This window comes from Aulonocara sp. 'chitande type north' Nkhata Bay, linkage group LG10 (assembly GCF_057382095.1).
Source record: "Aulonocara sp. 'chitande type north' Nkhata Bay isolate Kocher_YH1m ecotype deep benthic linkage group LG10, A_spYH_male_GT1.1, whole genome shotgun sequence".
Taxonomy (NCBI): domain Eukaryota; kingdom Metazoa; phylum Chordata; class Actinopteri; order Cichliformes; family Cichlidae; genus Aulonocara; species Aulonocara sp. 'chitande type north' Nkhata Bay.
Window position 1 is genome coordinate 12,535,804 of NC_141353.1, and position 15,981 is coordinate 12,551,784.

Below are 15,981 nucleotides of genomic sequence, written 5' to 3' on the forward strand. Positions count from 1 at the left end.
TTTGACAAACTAGTGTTTTGTTGTATTCACACTCAGGGTTTAAAAGCAATACAGAAACATGATTTTTGGATCTCTGCTAATTATGACGTTATATGGAAGATGGGATGTTTTTAGTAGATATGTGTATGTGTAAGTGTGTATTCATAAAAGTACAAACACACACACACACACACACACACACACACACACACACACACACACACACACACACACACACTGTAGCAACTTCTGTGCCTCTGAAGTCCACTGAGCAGTGAAGCTGAATGCATCCCTGCCTTTTAAATGAACCTTTAGCTAATTAACCCCAATAAACAAGTAAACAGAAACATACATTAACCCTGCATGTAAACACACATGCTATACATTTGCATGCACACACAGAGTGGTGCAGGGTTTGTATTTTCTGCATCCTCTGCTAAGTACACTACTCTTTCATCTCAGTGTACTTTACAGTCTGCTCAGCATTCACTCATAAAAGACCACCAGGCAAGAGGCAGAAATATGCAGGGTATCCACTATCTACAACTTATAGCCTTTCCAGGTGCTACTGTGAAGAATGAGCTTAAGTTCTTTTGTTATTTTTTTTTCAGCACCTACACAGAATAGGAAATTGTCTAAAAGTGCTTAATCATCTGAGGTGTAGCCAAACACCATTCATTATGTATGCCTCTGCTCTCAGCCTGAAACATGGCTCGGTATAGCTCAGTGTGTAGCTGAAAGTAACTGGCTTTGTTTTGTTTTTCTGAGGAACAGTCTCTAACTTAGCTTCATTGAAATGTTGATGTCCCTGAATCACCTGACCCTTTACATAAAAGCGGATAGTTCTTTTTTTCCCGTTTGTTGAGGTATCATTTCAATCAAAGCTGAATCAAAGAGAGCACTCTATAGGTCAGTTTCAATATATGTAGCTCAAATACAATGGTCAAAAACGGCAGCAATAAAATGCCGTTGTCTTGGCAGATTCCTAGAGACAAATATACAGTAAAAAAAAAACCCAGCATACTAGGTAAACATAGTTCACACCAGTCCATGGCAGCTCTCCATATAATTGGTCTCACTGTCAGGAACTAAAGGACCTATACTAGGGTACTTGTTTGCAGGTGGAAACACAGACAGCTTCAGAATCCATTGACACAACACATAGTTGATGCATTAAAGCAGTGGTTCCCAGCCTTTTCTGTGCCACGGACCGGTTTATGCCCGACAATATTTTCAAGGACCGGCCTTTAAGGTGTTGCGGATAAATACAACAAAATAAAACTAGTACCAAAAAAAAAAGAAGGTTTATTCATAACACACGTGAAAAGATGGAGGAAAACCGAGTTAACAATAAAAACGATAACAAAATAATGCTGAAAACTGTTAAAAACCCTGAAAACCATACATTTCACACCTGAGCCTCAACTGTCGCGGCTCGGTACCAAACGACTCACGGACTGGTACCGGTCCGAGGCCCGGGGATTGGGGACCGCTGCATTAAAGTATAAAGCCACAACAAATTGAAGAGAATGGGAATGTTAAAGTTTGCATTACTCATAAGTGGACCCTTAAACCTTTTTTATGACTCCCATTATTGATAATGTGTTAGAGGTTCCTATTGTGTGAAATTTGAATTGTCTGCTAACAAAAAACTATTTTAAAGAATTAATCCAACCATGTGAAACTCCTTTTAACTTGATTTCAGAATCTAAAACGTGTAGCAGAAGTTTGGATGGACGAATACGCAGAGTATGTGTACCAGCGTCGACCTGAGTATCGGCACCTGTCTGCAGGTGACATGACAGCGCAGAAAGAGCTGAGGACCCGATTAAACTGTAAAAGCTTTAAGTGGTTTATGAATGAAGTGGCCTGGGATCTTCCCAAACACTATCCACCAGTAGAACCTCCTGCTGCTGCTTGGGGAGAGGTAAGAGCTGGATTAGTTCATGAAACTGCTTTCATATATGTAGAGAAATTAAATAAATAGATGTATGCATAGAGATACAAACTAAAAAATAAATGAAAAAACACATCTGGAAAGGTTTTTGTGTGTACAATGAATATGGAATCGCTAAACTGAATACATGTCTGCAGTTAGATGTCATAATAAAAAATAATAAATACATTTTAAAAAATCTGTGAATCCAACTTTGTTCCCATTGTGTTTTCATAATTCCAGAGACTATACAGGCATAGGGTATGTTTCGTGTTTGATTTTTCATTTAGAATCCCGGACAAGCCCCCAATTGTAACCAGCTGGCTCAAGGAACATGACTCCACACAGTCACATCCAGCTGCACTTGGTCATACATGTGTAACATGCCTCTGACATCTGCTGCAAAATTCCCTATTTCTCCAATCCATTAACTCCCCTTTAAATAGCCGAGCATCCGCCTGTAGCCACAAAGGGAATATTTACTAATCACTCACCAATTTTTGTACGCAAACTATTTGCTGAAAGTAATTAGCTCAGAACCTGGATGCTAAATTGTATTCTGCTGCTATAAATAAATTCAAATAGATATATTATATAATACTGCGGTGTGTAGCTCAAATAAATCATTTAGTATCAGAAAACAGACAGTTAATGAGCATGTTTCAGTTGTGCTGCAGAGAATATTTTCGTGGCAAAAGCAAGATGAATAATTATATCAAATCAAGATGAAAATTATTACAAAATGTATGAAAATTAACTCTGCGTAATGAAAAGGTCAAAGTATTTTTCCAGCTTTCTTTTGAAAATATCGTCATCTTCTAGTTCCCTGTTTGTTGTCTGGGAATCATGTTTCATGCCTTAGGGCTCTTTTGCTAACTCATTTCATGGAAAGAAAAATTAGTGTATTCACAATATTCAGATTCTGCTCTCAATGTACCCAAACTGAAGCCACAGAAGTAAAGCTGTTGGAAATATGAACAACTCTAGTTACCCTATCCTATGATCAGCCAAAGCCAAAAATAATTTCTTTTAGGAACAGATTACCAAAGTTTGAAATTTTCAACAGACTTAACAAAAATCTATAATTTCACTGTAAAATTTCATCATGAATGTATTATGTGACTGTAACAAGTTCACGAAAAACTAGCTTAAGGCAGGAAAATCGTTTCTACTGGTTTCAACTTGTAATGTTTTGAGGGTTTTTTGATTTAAGAAAAATAGATTACTGATAAGAATTGTTAAAAAGGTATAAAGGATTGAGGTACGCGCTAAAGAATTCTCAGTGGTATAAAAAGACAAGAAACAGTGATGAAACACATTTGCAATAACACACTATTTTTTAGTATTTTTAACAAGCTGCAATTCCTATCGGTGCCTAGTTACACTCCTGGAAGGCAAAAAATGCCTCCAAGCCTTTACATGTGAAGTGCACAAAAAAGAACTTAAGAAAAAAGATAAAACTGAAAATCAATCTGCTGACTACAGTCAGTGTATGGATTTACTTGTGTAGGACTAAGAGCGGAGATTATACTGTGTATTGTAATCTCAGCATGTTTATGGGTTTCTGGTTTATGTCAGTTTATCATAGTTATATATGTGCTTTTCAGATACAGAATGTGGGCAGTGGAATGTGTATGGAGGTCAAACACTTTGTGTCAGGGAGCCCCATCCGCTTGGAGAACTGTGTGAAAGGCCGTGGTGAGGTGGGGTGGAGTCACGGACAGGTAAGGGCACCCTCTTAAATGAGCTTATTGGGTTTTCAGTTCATATCCTAAAGCCTCTGAGATGATGTTCTAGCAACATGATGGGTTGTTAACAAGCTGTTTTTTTTTTCAGGTAAATAATTTTCATTTGTTTTCTTACTTTAGTAGCATGTTAATGAAAGTGTGTTTTTACCAACAAGGTATATTAAGGAGGAAAAAAAAACTAAACAGACAGACAGAAAGTGGACCTTTTTAATGTCATGCTATTCATTTTTAGCCAAACCCTAATTGGGCTAAATTAAACAAACAGCAAATAAAAAAGAAAATTAACAGGTGGAGAAAAGACGTCGGTGTCAAAATAATACTGCAAAAGAACGATCATTTGTCCCATTATTTAAATTGTTATATTTGAATTACATTTGGCCCTGTCATTTTTATCCTATAATTGTACAAAATTAAGTCTAATCACTTAATTGAGATACATTTTAATAGTACTATTAATTCAATTCAATTCAATTTTATTTATATAGCACCAAATCACAACAAAAGTCACCTCAAGGCGCTTCATAGATACAGGGAAAAAAAACCCAACAATCATATGACCCCCTATGAGTAAGCACTTTGGCGACAGTGGGAAGGAAAAACTCCCTTTTAACAGGAAGAAACCTCCGGCAGAACCAGGCTCAGGGAGGGGCGGGGCCATCTGCTGCGACCGGTTGGGGTGAGAGAAGGAAAACAGGATAAAGACATGCTGTGGTAGAGAGACAGAGGTTAATAACAGATATGATTCAATGCAGAGAGGTCTGTTAACACATAGTGAGTGAGTGAGAATGAGTTACCTCATTCTAACTTTTGCAAAGTGATATGCTTCCCTGTGGAAAAACAGCTTGTTTTTTCAAAACTTCTAATTAGAATGTGGTGACCAAATGTGTACAGTTATCACATCCATAACATTTTGCAGCTTGTATGGTCATAGGGTGCAGTCCATATGTTTTAGGATGGCAAAACATTTTTCTTTTAATATCAAAAGTTCAATAAAAATAAAAACTGGATTTGATTCCAAATGTTGAACTTGGATTTGGTAACAGATCATAGGAAATGAACTCTTAATGGGTGAGACAGTAAAAACTTTCCAATCCAATCCAATTTTATTTATAAAGCACTTTAAAATACCCAGCACAGGAACAAAGTGCTGTACAGAAAATAAGTTAAAACAATAGAATAACAAAAAACAGCAAATTAAATAAATAAAACACATAAGACATAAAATTAAAACAGCCCTATGTTAAAGCAAAAACAAGATAAAACAGCATCGAATCACCTAAAAACAACTAAAATAAAAATAAAAAACCAACATCTCACGTGGTGTCAAAGGCCAAGGTAAAGACCAAGGTAAAGAGGTGGGTTTTCAAGAGTGACTTAAAAACAGATAAAGAAGTGGCCTGTCTAATCTCTAAAGGAAGCTCGTTCCACCGTTTAGTGACAAAAGGAAGTGATTCATATGTGTACTGTATATCTTAATTGATTAAGTGTACTGTGGTTTTGTACAGCATTACTACTAAAAAATGTATCATCATCCACAAACTTATGGACCTGAGTGTAAATGTAACCTCCAACTATTTGGGCTAGATCGATTGAACACTGATGTGGAGAAACTATTGTATAAATCAAATAAATCCAAAATGCTTATTTTATCGGCTTTACTATCTCTACACCATGTAACACTGCAACACTACCATAATAACCCCAATTTCAACAAGAAAATCAATCTGACAGAAAAAAAGGTAGAAATTTCACGTAGACAAAGGAAGGACAGTCAGATGTTGTTACAGCTCAGATGTGCTCCCTGCAGGTGTTAACATTTGGCTGGAGGGAGGATATCCGGGTGGGTGACCCCATACATACAAGGAAGCTGTGCTTTGATGCCATCTCCCACAGCAGCCCAGTCACCCTGTATGACTGTCACGGCATGAAGGGAAACCAGCTTTGGCGGTACAGAAAGGTATGATGAACAGAAATAGAGAAATTCTAGAGTTCACTGCTTGTAGAAAATTAGTGTATTTACTAATTCATCCTATTCAATGCTCTCCAACTGTCCTGGCCTTAGGAAGGTTTTATATTTGTTAAAAAGTCACCAAAGTAAAAATAAAAAAATAAATAAAAATTGAAATTTCAGTGTGTGCCTGGTAAAAGGTCGATAGACACTTTAAATTTTGCAGGAGCAAAGTGTAACATCCTGCCGGTAGTAATGCATACATATGCCATATAGAACACCAACAAGTTTGAGAAATAGGTTTAATCGTTGTGGAGTATAAGGCTTTAAAATGTGTATTAATCACAGAGTATTAGATTTTTCTCTTTGTATAAAGAAGGAAATAAATGTCCTGTGAAGAAGTTAGCTTCTTGTATAATATGTATATGTTTATCTTTCCTCCAGGATAAGAGTCTGTATCATCCCGTCAGTAACAGCTGTATTGATAGCAGTCCGAGTGAGCGGCGAGTCTTCATGAACACGTGTGACCCTGCCTCTCTCAGCCAGCTGTGGTTGTTTGAAAGAACCAACACCACTGTGCTGGAGCACTTCAACCAGGGCACCAACTGAGCTTACTGAACAGTGAGATGACACGTCTTCCAAAAAGAACGATCATGACTCAAAGGTCATCTTTGTTCAAGTGAGTCTTTCTGAGGGAAGAGATGTTTGATTTTGTTTTGAAATGGACAAATTACTTTGCTTTTTAATTTCTCACACTGTTACTGTAGTGGCCTGAAGACTCGTGAAATTATTGGTAGTACATTTTAGAGTATACTTTTATGTTAAAAGTGGTCCTTGCCTGGCTGATAAACATAAAACACCATACAGGGTTGTATGTGTTGCTTCCAGTAGTTATGTTTGCAGCCAGCATAACCGGTGTAAGGCAACAGGGTCAAGGCTCACTACAGAAGGAAAACATGCTCATAAATCATAAAGCCCTGGTCACACAGACCTTGCTGCACCTGGGCAACCGTCAGTCAGTAAGGAACCTGTGTGTTCCCCAACCAGTTTGCAAGTGGTTGCTGGCATTCCCTAGGTGAAATTGGTTGCAAAAAGATACGGTGCTGTACCGAAAATCTCTTCGCTATAGCTTTGTTCTCTAGCATAATGCTGGTGTCTTATGTACTTTGCATGGAAGATGCTGATCTGCCTGCAAACATTTGCCAAAACTTCACAGTTAAACTGTAAAGTGTGCGAAGCAAACCCAAAATCATGGCCGTTCACACTAAAAGTAAAAATCGTGACTTTTTGACTTTGTGGCCTGCAGTGTGTTAATCCTATGATTGATTTTAAAGAAGTTTACTCCTTTAAAAAATATTTATATTTCATGTCGCCCAATGTGATGAACATTTATTGATGCAACTTCAATAATATTTAACAACGGTGAAGAAACTAGACACGAAACCACCATTACGATTATCATTAATGTTTTGCTAGTTTGCCTTTTTTTTAACTTCCTTAAGGATTACCCAGTAAGCCTGTTAAATAGAGCTATAATGGTCTCAGAATTTATGGAACCTGTATATCTTCCCTTTGTTTCAGTGTTGTCAAGGTATGAATGAAAGCTACAAGTGAATAAGACACAGCTTTCCAGACATACCCTGTGGTACAGTGATCTAGTGCAGTCCCTGAGAGCTGAAGAGCTGGTGGGACCACAAGCAGTGACATCCAGAATCCAATCATGAAGCGCAAGCTTGTCGTGGGAAAGGAGATAAAAGAAGGACATGCTTGCCTGAGCACCAGCACCCGAAACGCTCAGTGAGTGCAAAGACACAGTTCATTTTAAAATGCCTATTATAAAATCTGTGATTTTGATAATATTTTGATTCTGTTTATCGTCAGGATGGGAGAACGATGGTGAGACCTGACTGCCTTGTGGAAACCCTGAAAATGTGGAGCTTTTAAAGATGGAAGACTTGGACCTCAAAAATGTATAAGAGGAAAAAACTTAATTTGACTGCGGTAAAAATACTGATACTGATGCCGATACTGCTGGATTTAATGGATGAGCTATCCAGTTTTTATTTCATTTATTTATATATTTTTTGTCAATGCTATCTTTTTACTCACGGCCCCAAGTTCTTTAAAGGCACAACTTGAGAAAATGAGGAGGGACAAAATCCTGCACAGTGTGTAGATTTACTAAAAATATACTTTTTTCAAAGGCACAAAGACTTTAAAGTGAACTTTTTTGTATAATGTTATAAACAAACTAAATATTACGTGAACATCATTTCAAAATGTATTTTGTGTTGTCTGGTAAATTACAGGTAAAAACTTCTTTTTTAAAATTATATTTTCATTAAATGTTCTGCTATGCTAAACTACTACTGAGGCAAGGTTAAGCAGTTTTCTCATGTGTACTGATTAACAGTTGTAAACCAACAGATATTTATGCCATTTACAGAAAACAAAAGTGAAGTTGCACTTTGCTTGTTTGCATGTGTTGGCAATTCTCTATCAGCTAAAGGAATTCTCAGGGTACAGCCCTGTCTCCCAAAAGTTTCATTATCATTTTATTGTTGATTTCTAAACAAAATGCAAGAAACCAGTGTGCACTCTTTTAATTCAATTCAATTAAATTTTATTTATATAGCGCCAAATCACAACAACAGTCGCCTCAAGGCGCTTTATATTGTAAGGTCGACCCTACAATAATACATACAGAGAAAAACCCAACAATCAAATGACCCCCTATGAGCAAGCACTTTGGTGACAGTGGGAAGGAAAAACTCCCTTTTAACAGGAAGAAACCTCCAGCAGAACCAGGCTCAGGGAGGGGCGGCCATTTTTTCATAAACACATCTACAGATCATTCGGTCAGAGAGGTCCAGAATTGGCAGCACAGTGGTTTACAGCATAAGATTTTGGGTTTGTACCTCTCCGCATGGAGTGTGCATGATGTCCACATTCTTGCATAGATTTTTTTTCCAGGAGCTCAAATCTGTTCAGATCTCTATCATCAAAAAATATGCTATTTTTAGTCGATAGTAATAACTATCTTCATCTAGGAAACTCTTGCAAACTGGATTCAAAATCTCGGGATTTCAGGACTCTGGTGCACAGCCTGGGATCCTCATGCAAGGACCTGCTGACTGTTTTCACCTCATGCTTGGAGACTAAAAGGGACTCTGCAGTTGTGGAATGACCAGCCGAACTGAAGCACGCTACATAGTTAGCTTTAAGAAATATTGTTAATTATTTTTTAAAATATTTTTTTCTTAAATACACAGTATTTTATTACTGACTTTGCACTTGTGTATCGCATGATTCTACTGTAAGTTTTATTACCCTCTGCTCTTTTTATAGTTTATCAGCGTGTTTTTATTGTGTATAAAGCTGTGAAATGGTTTTAATAACTGCTATACATAGTTAAGTTGTCTTTCTTACTAAACTATTTTTAAAACTTAAATTGGAGCAAAGGTTTCACTTTTGCATTGCTTTTTAAAAAATCTTTTGCCATTTCCACTAGTTTAATTTCACATAGTTCAGGTTGAAATAAATCATATCACAACAGTGGCTAAGTTAGAAGCTTCACTTCCATTTTCTCAACTATCATAGTGATGAGTTGTCTCCACCATCAGCTGCAGAAAAACATGACATTTTAGAGAAGAAAGAAATAAAAGACACATATGCTGATTACTAATTTACTTGCAAATGTGACACATGAGAAATTGCATGCAGAGATGAGAAAATTGTATAGTTGTATAAGAGTGTCATTTTTAGTAGACAAGCCTGCAGGCAGAATATGTGCGTCAATAAAATGCGTATCAGTCAGTGGTGCCAATAAATGGTATGCAAAACAGGCAGAACAAACAACAGAAATCCATTCATGTAACTGAATAAAAATACAATGAACAGAAGAAAAAAATCAACTCAAAACTAAGCACTGTGTTCAACCTGTTGGATAAATTCAAATATGTCCCAAAATAATATGCAAACATTGTTGCACAAACTATATGACTGAAAGGAACAATCATACCATTGATATACCCAATCTGTGTGAGAAACTAGTCATTTTTTAACAGAGAGAATATGTTCCCGGCTACTCTAGAGTAACAGGCAACCTATGGATAACCTATGATCAGGCAGATCCTTGACTCAGCACCTGTATATGTCTGAAAACATCTTATTGGAAATCTGATAAAACAGAGGTCACGCAAACTCATCATCTCTGCTCAGTCTGGGGATAAAACCTGCACAGCAAGCTAACAATTATCTGCAAAGGACAGCAGCTGCTGAGGCCCAAAGTTCATTCGGCACTTTCACTTTTTTATTGACAGAGTGAGTCATCAACCTGAGTGGCAAATCCAATACCTGAGTATGGTTCCCGAGAAATTATTGGCTGTCTAATGCCATCAAGGTCAGACAAACAGTGGAAGCCACTGCAGAAATACCCCTAACCTGGAGATTTTTGCATGCAGTGAGGGTAGAGTAATATTGATGAGATGAAAATGAAGCAGAAATGGGAGAGTAAGTTAGGATGAATTATTAAACTTCTAGTATGTACTTATTCTATCTTATCATGGAGAAAAAACAAAACAGTTTTACTTCATGAATACAGTCATGAATACATATTTGTGCAGCTGCAGAATCATATAAACAGTACAAGTATGAACAAATTCTTAAATTTAGGCAGAAGAGTTGAAGACCCAGCATCCAATAAACATATCATGGTCATCATTAGACATATTAAAATGCACATTTTTACACCAATTTAGAGCACACACATACTGTAGAGTCCAGCAGATGAATTCAGCTGTGATTAATCAGGGAAGTTTTATTTATTTATTTATTTTAAGTTCATTGAAGATTCTGTTGCTACAAAAACATGACAAACATCACAAATATTAGTTTTTATACAGTCAATATCTAAAATGACTGAAAAGACAGGTGGGTGGCATTTTTCTTGATAGTTATGAATGGCTTCACAGAAGCCATGTTTTGCATTTTTCTTTATTAAAAAATATCAGATTTGTTAAAAGCATAAAAAAACTAAATACTGACCTTTGTTTATGAACTGAGACCTTGGAATAACCAGCACTCCATGCACCAATCTAAGTAAGCACCCAGGCATATAGGAGACTAACAAGTTCTTCATAAAAATCAGAACATGGCTATTTAAAGCTTAATAAGATTTTAAGATCAATACAAAATGGAACAGGCAGCCACTATAAATTTGCTGATACTGGAGTAATATGTTCATATTTCTCAGTGCCAGTTAAAATCTATTTTGTTTTACAGAGGTAGTGCTATCATATCTTAGACCGAGTCAGAAGGGATATGTCTTTGAATTTGTCCTTTGTCTTTCTTTAATGATCAGTTAAATCTATATTGTTTTGCCATGTAATCAATCTTACCTTCACAAAATAGTGGACAAGCTCTTTGGTCTTTCTCATGTGAAAATAGCATTTGAAATACTTTCATTCCCTTTATTATCTTCAGAGGTGTTGTTCTGACTGAAATGTTGACATTACAAACTCTGCACAAATCTATAAATAATCACAAGCAAATGGCAGATAATCTTCAATATAGTAATCTTTCTTGTAAGTTTACAGCCACTTATTCTGGAGCTATAATGCACTCTTTTGAACCAGTAGCACATTCAGATTCACATTCACCTCTATCATATTATAACCCTGCAATTGCTCTCACTGCTTTTTGATGATGTGTGATATGAATAGTGCACAGCATGAAATGTAAAGATGCAAGCTAGAGACAAACCCTAAAACAAAAATGTGATGAAAGAATAGGACCATTTTTCTCGTTTAGAGTCGAGATATATCTTGTCAATCTTGATAATATATTTGCAGAACTAGGTCAGGAGCATTTATTTTTGATGTGTATTAACCAGGGTAATAAATGTATTAATCACATGTAGGAGATAAAGCTTTTAGAGAGTCTTGAGTGAAACTTGCAATGATCCCTTACGAAAGTGCAGTTTTACTCTGTGGGGAAACACTTCCGTCTAGTGTGACTGCAATATCCCAAATCTCCTCCTTGCCTAAGATTTGCTCCGCGAGGGAGCTGTGGAAAGTGTGACAGACCAGTTCTGCTCATAGCTGAATAATTACAGCTAACTTGCTTCCCCACAGGGCTTTGCTGCTATTAATGGCCCCGCTGTCAAACACAAATGGAAAGTCATGACTGTAGTGTCGCAGTGGCAGGCCACCAGAGACCTGGTGGCGATGTTTTTGAGCCAAATCCTCCACAAGCTTGACTGTTTGGAACACAAAAAAGCACATATTAGTTTCATCCTTAAAGCTTTTTTAGGTGATGTGACACCGAATGAAAACAAACTGCTTGTTAATTGCATATTAAGAGAGGATCTATTTTCGTCCGGTTGTCACAAAGCCAAAACCAAGTTTATTTTATGTGCATGGTTGAATGAAAGCCAGAATGTGTCTCTCACATAATCATAGAAATGTCTTGCGTTGGTGGATTGCTGAACAATCAAAGGAACAGTCATTGGCAGAAACATTTAAAGTACAACTTTTGATATGATACAGTCAGAATTAGTGTTACACCTTCTTCATCATCATCACCTCTTCCGGGTAAAGCTTTTCTTTTTGTTCTTTTTTCCTCATCTGTCTGAAGCGCAGTCACGCAGTTAAATGCCTGTTGTTATATTTTCATAAACCCCTTCAGTCTGGGTGAGTAAACTGCTGACTGAAGCTGTAGAGTAACAGCTTTTTGACAGCGACAAGCAGAAATTGCACTTTGTTGTACAACAGCCAGTTCCTTGCTGGTTGTTGGCGACACATATGCTACCGCCACTTCCGTCTTTTAACAGATTTAGACAGTATGCTATATATTCTGTTCAGGTTGCCTGAACGCCAGGCAGGTGTCCAAATGCAGCTCTCATGTACAGGAGCCAAACTGCCGCTAAATGATTCTTCAGCTCAGAAAAAAGATTATAATTTACATAAAAGAAACGGCGTATGCTGAATACTACTCACTGTTTTTTTCTCACCCCCTGACAGCTGTCTGAAACTATCACAGGAATAATGCTTGCAAGAGAAATGATCAGAAGCAGAGAGCAAGGGGCAGATTGTTATGGCGATAACATATAATTCAAGGTACTTATAATATATTAGTAGTGCAGCATGTTAGAGCACACTATAGCTAAAACTCAAAACACTGTGTGTTCTCATACCACTCTATCAAATAGCTTGAAAGTGGACGACTTTGAAAAATGTAGATTTAAAGGTTGGAAGGGTAATGATGGGTACAAGTCACAAATTTGTCAGCAGAGAGTTTTGCACTTTGCCTCACACTGTTTTCATTTGCTTCCTGGTTTTGGTTAAGGAAGGACCTTTTTTTAAAGATATATCCTTTCACATCATCTAAGGAGCTTGGAAAGAAAAGCGCCTGAACTTTTTTAAGTTGACTGAAGACGTTTCACCTCTCATCTGAGAAGCTTCTCCAGTTCTAGAGTCAAATGGTGGAGAGTTCCAGATTTAAGCTCTGTGGGAGTGTCCCCCCAAGAGAGACAATGGACCCCCTAATGATCCAGAACTGAAATGAAGAAGCTTCTTGGAGGAGAGGTGAAACGTATTCAAGCAACTTAAAGAAGTCCAGACGCTTTTCTTTGCAAGCTCCTTAGACTACGATGACCTGGATGACTGAGAACCTTCACACCTCTCCAACGTGCCAGACGCCATCGAATGTGAGCATTTGCCCACACAAGTCTGTTACGGCGACGAGCTGGAGTCAGGTCAAGACCCCGATGAGGACGACGGGCATGCAGTTGAGCGTCCCTGAGACGGTTTCTGACAGTTTGTGCAGAAATCGTTTGGTTGTGCAAACCAATTGTTCCAGCAGCTGTCTGGGTGGCTGGTCTCAGACGATCTTGGAGGTGAACCTGCTGGATGTGGAGGTCCTGGGCTGGTGTGGTTACACGAGGTCTGCGGTTGTGAGGCCGGTTGGATGTGCTGCCATATTCTCTGAAACGCCTGTGGAGACGGCTTATGGTTGAGAAATGAATATTCAATGCACGGGCAACAGATCTGGTTGACATTCCTGCTGTCAGCATGCCAATTGCACGCTCCCTCATTGCTTGTGGCATCTGTGGCATTTTGCTGTGAGACAAAACTGCACATTCCAGGGTGGCCTTTTGTTGTGGGCAGTCTGAGGTACACCTGTGCACTACTCATGATGTCAGATCAGCATCCTGATGTGGCACACCTGTGAGGTGGGATGGATTATCTCAATATAGCAGATGTGCCCACTACCACACATTTGGACTGATTTGTGACCACTGTTTGGGAGGGATGGTTATATTGTGTATCTGGAATGAATTTTAGGTCTCTACGTCCATCCCATGGGGAATGGGAGCAGTAACAAAGGTGTTGCATTTATATTTTTGTTGAGTGTAGCATTTCTGAAATAAACACAGAACTTCCTGCTGTAAGTCCATGGGGTTTCCTCAATGTTAGACACAACATCGCCTTCACAGAGCATTGTCAAACCATCACTTAATGTGGCAGATCTTCTATGCTAATGTGCTAAAGGAGTGAAAGAGGTCGTTAGAAAATGCTGGGGTAGGACTGGAACTAGAAAACCCCCGGGCAACCTCCAGTCGCTCAGGCAGAATGTGTACTTCCTGACCGATTGGTGATGTGTGGCTGGAAGTTGCTGGCTGTTACCAGGTGAAACTGGCTCACAGCAGGTGGCTGCAAGATGGTTGTCAACAAGTCTCTAGGTGTGATTAGGCCTGAAATACAGTATCACCAGAAGGTCTTAAAGTTTTAAATTTTGTGTTGGAAGTCATAACTATGACAAAAAACAGGACTGAGATGGTGTCTGTTGTGATGGACACATCTTGTGCAAGTTTCAAGTATTTGCAAGTAGATTTTCTTTAGCCAAGGCTGCATACGGGAAAGCAACAATGCCTTAAATGGCCAGTAGTGATGACAGTAAAGTGCACATTATTTACCACTTTAAACCACTTTAGCCAAGCTTGGCAAACGCTGCCAAGTTGGAGCTTTTTCTTTGTTGTTTGTCACTGGCTAACGTCGGTGCTGATTAGTATCAGGTTTGTTCCATGGCACATAATCAGCAGAATACAAGCTGCACCAGAGAGAAATCCTTGAAATATTTGTGTGTGTGATTGTAGCAGGTTACAGAAGAAGAGAATTTTGACCCAGAACACTTGGCTGCACGCTACAGCACTAATGTTGTCTTTATCCACGGAGCTGCCTTTTCACTGCCTCTTCTGTCCTTGGACGAACGATGAGCAGACAAAATAGACAATAGCTTAGGATCTTTGGGCAGTAGAATCAGGATTTTCTGCTAGAATATAGTAGTAGTATTTATTGAAAGGACATGGTTCTAATAAATGAACATTATTTCTCCCTCATTCTCATTTTTGTTATCATGTGATGAACCCAGCTAACACAATTGTATGCAGACAAATAGAACAAGTCAGCAACGCCCACCGCTACTGTGCCAGAGACAATCAGGCAGCTTGGAGAAGAGAACCAGGGTGAAAGCAGCTGCCAGATAGTAGAGAATCAAAGCCTGTTTCTATTCTCTGTTCCTCTGCAGCGTGCCACAATATGCATGAAGACAATAGAACAAATAGGCTGTGTGTGCAAGAAACTGTTGGGACTCTTAATGGAATAACAACAAAGGGGGAAAAGGGAGGAGAGATACATGTATGTACTATTTTGAGATCTTTACACGAAATGTGCATTTTTTGAGTGTTTGGGCAGGTGATACCATTCATTCAGAACCAGATTACTGTTGTCTACATCCTTTTCTTTCTGTAGTATTTCCAATTATCCATCAATTTAGTTTTTTATCTGCTTATCCAACTAGGTTCACTGGGGTGGGGTGAGGCCCTAAAATAATACTGGGTGAAAATCAGAATATACATCAGATGGCTTCGTCTTGATGCATGCTCGATCATCCAGGTAAGTAAATCTCCAAAAGTTGATTCTGTTCATCTGGATGTAGCGTTTTGTGGGAGAAACGTTTCGTCAGTCATCCAAGTGACTTCTTCAGTCTCAGCATAATGACTGAAACCAGCCCACTGAGGAACAATGGGCTGGGAGGTCAGTTCCTTAATCTTAATTATGCAAATTCTCATGACCATTGATCAACAACCACTGACCAGTTAATCTTAGTGCTACCATCCAGGCAACATTTCCTGTTGAGGATCACTTTTTTATTATTTCCATAAGTTATTTTACATAGCACCACTGCAATGTTTCACCTTGACAACCACTGCTGCAGGAAATATCAGGCAGCTCTTTATTTAGTTTCAGTTTCTTGCGGCACAGAAGGACCTCTGAGGATTTCTCTAGTACTAGTTCTTTAGTAGTATG

At 38.3% G+C, this 15,981-nt stretch overlaps 1 protein-coding gene across 1 annotated transcript in view; it reads left to right on the forward strand.

The window, feature by feature from the left end:
• The window catches only part of LOC147320352 (polypeptide N-acetylgalactosaminyltransferase 10-like), an 88,856-nt gene extending 79,841 nt beyond the window's left edge, over window positions 1–9,015 (forward strand). The window contains exons 9-14 of the mRNA XM_086308264.1: window positions 1,685–1,906; window positions 3,523–3,639; window positions 5,471–5,620; window positions 6,056–6,290; window positions 7,193–7,408; window positions 7,493–9,015. Coding sequence (XP_086164390.1) covers window positions 1,685–1,906; window positions 3,523–3,639; window positions 5,471–5,620; window positions 6,056–6,220 — 654 coding nt within the window. The 3' untranslated portion in view covers window positions 6,221–6,290; window positions 7,193–7,408; window positions 7,493–9,015. The remainder of the gene's footprint in view (window positions 1–1,684; window positions 1,907–3,522; window positions 3,640–5,470; window positions 5,621–6,055; window positions 6,291–7,192; window positions 7,409–7,492) is intronic.
• Window positions 9,016–15,981: the final 6,966 nt, after the last annotated feature.